Here is a 4,642-nt window from a genome sequence, read left to right on the forward strand (position 1 = left end):
CCGCCTTCCCTCAGCGACTTGCGCATGCGCAGAGCCCTCCCCGGCTTCGCCGCCATCACGGCGCAGGCGCGGGGCTGCCCCTGCCCTCACGGTGCTTCGCGCTCTTTTTCTCCCCTCACGATCTTCCCGCCCTTTTTCTCCCCTCACGACGTTCCCGCCCTTTTCCTCCCCTCACGACGTTCCCGCCCTTTTCCGACCCCTCACGAACCTCGGCCGCCTCCCGCCCGCGGAGGGAGGGGGAAAAAAAATCAGAAAAAAGGCAAAAAAGAAAAAAGAAAAAAAGGCTTTGGAAGTTTATTTTTTTTTGATAAAATCTCAACTGAAAGGGGCGGACTCTGAAAAGCGCCAGAATGGCAAAAACCCCCTCGAATTCCCATGGGGAAATCCGGTGGTTCGGCTGTTTTGTGGTGAATTTGGGGGGTTTTATTATTTTTCCTTTTTTTTTACTTTTTCATGAGAAAAAGCCGTGGAATTTAAGAAATCCCTTGGAATGACACCAGCAGAAGGTCCTACCTGCGAGTGATATCCAGTGGGAAGTTTGGTAAAGCAACGTTCTCGTTAATTAGCTAAATTAGTTAAGAAAAAGCTGAATTCCCTATAGAAAATTACAATACAGAGAACATACAATTACAACACGGGGAGGAGGCTTGAACTGGAACTATTCACCTAGAACAGAAAATCCCAGCGTAAAAAAACCAGTCGGAAAGGAAAATAAATCCGATTTCTTCGGCTGTAAAACTGGAGAGGAACGCCGAGACTTTTTATTTTCCTCCTGTGGAAATCCGTGGAGTTTTTCCTTTAAAAAAAAGCGGAATTTGCTGAGGCGAAATGAAGTTGTCAGAAATAATTTCAAGTCCCCGGCGGGGCGAAGAAACCAGTGAGAGGTAGAGGTGTCGCTGCCATCGCAATCTATTGGCTTGTTCTGAGGTAATTCATTAATTGTGAGTCAATAATTCTTGCAACGTCGGTTAATTAACGCTAATTGACCTCTCTCCTCTCGTTAAAAAAGGTCCTAAAAAAATGTTTTAATTGGAGGCGTCGCTTCCCGGGTCTCCGGTGGGGGAGGTGATGGATGAGGGGGTGGCAGCGTCCTGCCAGCTGCCATTGGCCTGTGGGGACATTAAAATGCAATTAATTAGTTTTTATTGTCATTAAATCATCGAGGAATTACCTGGAGGTGATGTTTGTGTGTTTGGGAGTGAGGGTGGTTTGAAAAGGAAAGTGTGCAGGCTGTGGATGTCCCCCCAAAAAAACTTATTCTCGCTTGGTTTTATATTTATTGTCCCAAAAAAAATTCATTTTTCCTTTATTTGTATCTTTAATTTATAAATTTCAGTGTTGATTTGTAAATATCCCAAAAAACCTTTCCTTGTTTTTATATTTATTGTCCCAAAAAAGTTCATTTTTCCTTTATTTGTATCTTTATAATTTATAAATTTCAGTGTCAATTTGTAAATATCAAAAAAAACCACCTCCTCTTGTTTTTATATTTATTGTCCCAAAAAAACTTCATTTTTCCATTACTTTTGTAGTTATAATTCACAAATTTCAATGTTAATTTATAGATATCCCAAAAAAAACTTCCTTTTTCCTTATTTGCATATTTATAATCTGTAAATTTCAATGTTAATTTATAGATATCCCAAAAAACTCCCTTTTTTCCTTATTTATATTTTTATAATTTCTAAATTTCAATGTCAATTTATACACTTTGATTTAACCTAGAATATTAATTTATAATGCAAAACATTAAATTAGAATATTAATTTACAACATAAAATTAATTTAATTTAGAATATATTTTATAATGTAAAACACTGATTTATAATGTAAAATTATTATAATTAAAAGTTAGTATTTTAAAAAATATTAAGTATGTTTGTAATTTATACATTTAAATATCAATGTAGAAGATAATGTAGTTTTTAATTAGTATATTATGATATATATATTTTATTGGCATATTATTATTAAAGTTGTTTATAAGATAGAATATATTTAAAATCAAATTAAATATGATTAAAGATTTAAAAGTTGATCAATTAAATCCCATTTTTCCAACTTCTTTGCTTATCCCAATATCGGCTTTGCTGGGGGAAATAATAAAATTAAATGAAATATAAATGAAAAATAAAAGAAAAATAAAATTAAAATAAAAGAGAAATAAAAGAAAAATAAATGAAAAATAAAATTAAAATAAAAGAAAATAAAAATAAAAGAAAAGAAAAAATTAAAATAAATTTAAAATAAAATTTAAATAAAAGAAAAATAAAATTAAAATAAAAGAAAAAATTAAAAGAAAAATAAAAAAAATAAATGAAAAATGAATGAAAAATAGAATTAAAATAAGAGAAAAATAAAATTAAAAGAAAAAAAAAATTAAAATAAAAGAAAAATAAAAGAAAAATAAAAGAAAAATAAAATTAAAATAGAAGAAAAATAGAAGAAAAATAGAAGAAAAATAGAAGAAAAATAAAAGAAAAATAAAAGAAAAATAAAATTAAAATAGAAGAAAAATAGAAGAAAAATAGAAGAAAAATAGAAGAAAAATAGAAGAAAAATAAAAGAAAAATAAAAGAAAAATAAAAGAAAAATAAAAGAAAAATAAAAGAAAAAGAAAATTAAAATAAAAGAAAAATAAAATTAGAATAAAAGAGAAATAAAAGAAAAATAAATGAAAAATAAAATTAAAATAAAATTAAAAGAAAAATAAATGAAAATAAAAAATTAAAATAAAAGAAAAATAAAATTAGAATAAAAGAGAAATAAAAGAAAAATAAATGAAAAATAAAATTAAAATAAAATTAAAAGAAAAATAAATGAAAAATAAAATTAAAATATAGGAAAAATAAAATTAAAATAAAGGAAAAATCAAATTAAAATTAAAGAAAAAATTCAAATAAAATTAAAAGAAAAGAAAAATTGAAATGCAAATAAAAAATCAGATTTATTGCTGAGATTTAGGAATTAAAGCCGTTTACATCGAGGCGCTGCGTGGAGAACAAAGGCTCGAACGTCCCCGTCTGGTGCAGGACGTGGTGCAGGGAATCCATCTGCAAAATCCCGGGAAAACGGGGCAAAAAGAGGGAAAAAAGGTTAAAAATAAACCAAATTGAATTCCTAAAATTACAATTTTCCACCCCAATAAAGAACTGAGGGAACCGGAGCGAAGATTAATTAATTTGAGATTAATTAATGTGGAATTTGGGATTTTTTTTTGGGGAATTGGAGAAATCCCAGCGGGAATTCCTGGATTTGAGGATTTCGGTGGGAATTCTTTCAGGAGGAATTTCATTGTGAATTTCAATATTTAACTCAGAATTCCAACCAGAAATTCCAGATTTTTTTTCTTTTCCCATAAAAACCAGGAATTTAAACTTGAAATGAGCGTTGAAATTGGAATTAAAAAATGGGAATGAGTGGATTCCTCTTGGATCCAGGGCAGAAATTTGGGATTTTTTCCCGTTTTTCCCGTTTTTTCCTGGTTTTTCTCACTGACCTGGGGGTGCACATTGGGAGGGCTCTGGTAGGAAGTCAAGGATTGAAGGTTGAGGAAGGAATCCCCGGAATTTGTCATCTTAAAAGACCCAGAAGAAGCTTGAAAAATAAAAAAAAATATTCAAAAAATTGAGTTTATAAAGGAGTTTTTGTGAGGGATAAATGCAGGAAAATGGGTTTTTCAGGGGAGGTGAAAAGGGGAATAAAAGGGAATAAAAATAGGAATAAAATGGGAATAAAAGGGATTTAGAGAGGGAATAAAATGGGATGAAAAAGGGAATAAAAGGGAATAAAAATAGGAATAAAATGGGAATAAAAGGGATTTAGAGAGGGAATAAAATGGAATAAAAAAGGGAATAAAAGGGATTTAGCAAGGGAATAAAATGTAATAAAAGAAAATAAATGGGAATTAAAATAAAAGGATAGAAAAATAGATGAAATAAAATAAAAATCTAAATAAAGTAATTAAATATAAAGGAAATAAAGTGAAATAAAATGAAATAAATGGAAATAGAAAGACATTAAAAGGAAATTAAAGAAATGAAGTGAAATATGATTAAATATGAAGGAAATAAATTGAATTAAGAAGAAATAAATGGCCATTGAAAGGAAATTAGAGAAAAATAAAATCAAACATAACAGAAATAAACGGAAATAAACCGAAATAAACAGAAATAAACCAAAAATAAATAGAATTAAATAAAATTTATTAACGGAAATAAAGAAAACAAATAGAAAAAAAAGGAGAAAGAAACCCCCAAGAACATTTCCAACAACCAGAAGAGGGGGAGACGAGGAATATTTGGGATTTTCCCGACGTTTCTCACCGGAATTCGGCGAGGAAGCGGCGGCGGCGTCCGCGGCGCTTTTGGCGGCGTAAATATTCGCCTCCTCCTGGAACTTCCCCATGTTCTTCTTGTAGCGGATCCTCTTGTTCCCAAACCAGTTGGAAACCTGGGAAAGATCCCAAAAAAAATTCGGGAAAAAATTCCCATCGGAACATTCCCGAAAATATTCGGAATTTTTTTCGAGGTTAAAACGTTTTGGGGTTTTTTTGGATGTGAGATTTGGAATTTTACCGCCTCAAAGTGGAGGGAAAAATTCCAAGTTTTTTCCCCCCCTTGGAATTTTCTGGGAGGGAAAA

At 30.9% G+C, this 4,642-nt stretch overlaps 1 protein-coding gene across 1 annotated transcript in view; it reads right to left on the minus strand.

Moving 5' to 3' along the window:
• Positions 1-267: 267 nt before the first annotated feature.
• LOC107199129 (pre-B-cell leukemia transcription factor 3-like) overlaps positions 268-4,642 on the minus strand; it is a 14,916-nt gene continuing 10,541 nt past the window's right edge. The window contains exons 4-7 of the mRNA XM_015616465.1: positions 4,326-4,580; positions 3,500-3,597; positions 2,982-3,053; positions 268-1,109 (exon numbers count right to left, since the gene is read on the minus strand). Coding sequence (XP_015471951.1) covers positions 1,026-1,109; positions 2,982-3,053; positions 3,500-3,597; positions 4,326-4,580 — 509 coding nt within the window. The 3' untranslated portion in view covers positions 268-1,025. The remainder of the gene's footprint in view (positions 1,110-2,981; positions 3,054-3,499; positions 3,598-4,325; positions 4,581-4,642) is intronic.

Source organism: Parus major, unplaced genomic scaffold (genome assembly GCF_001522545.3).
Source record: "Parus major isolate Abel unplaced genomic scaffold, Parus_major1.1 Scaffold447, whole genome shotgun sequence".
NCBI classification, from domain to species: domain Eukaryota; kingdom Metazoa; phylum Chordata; class Aves; order Passeriformes; family Paridae; genus Parus; species Parus major.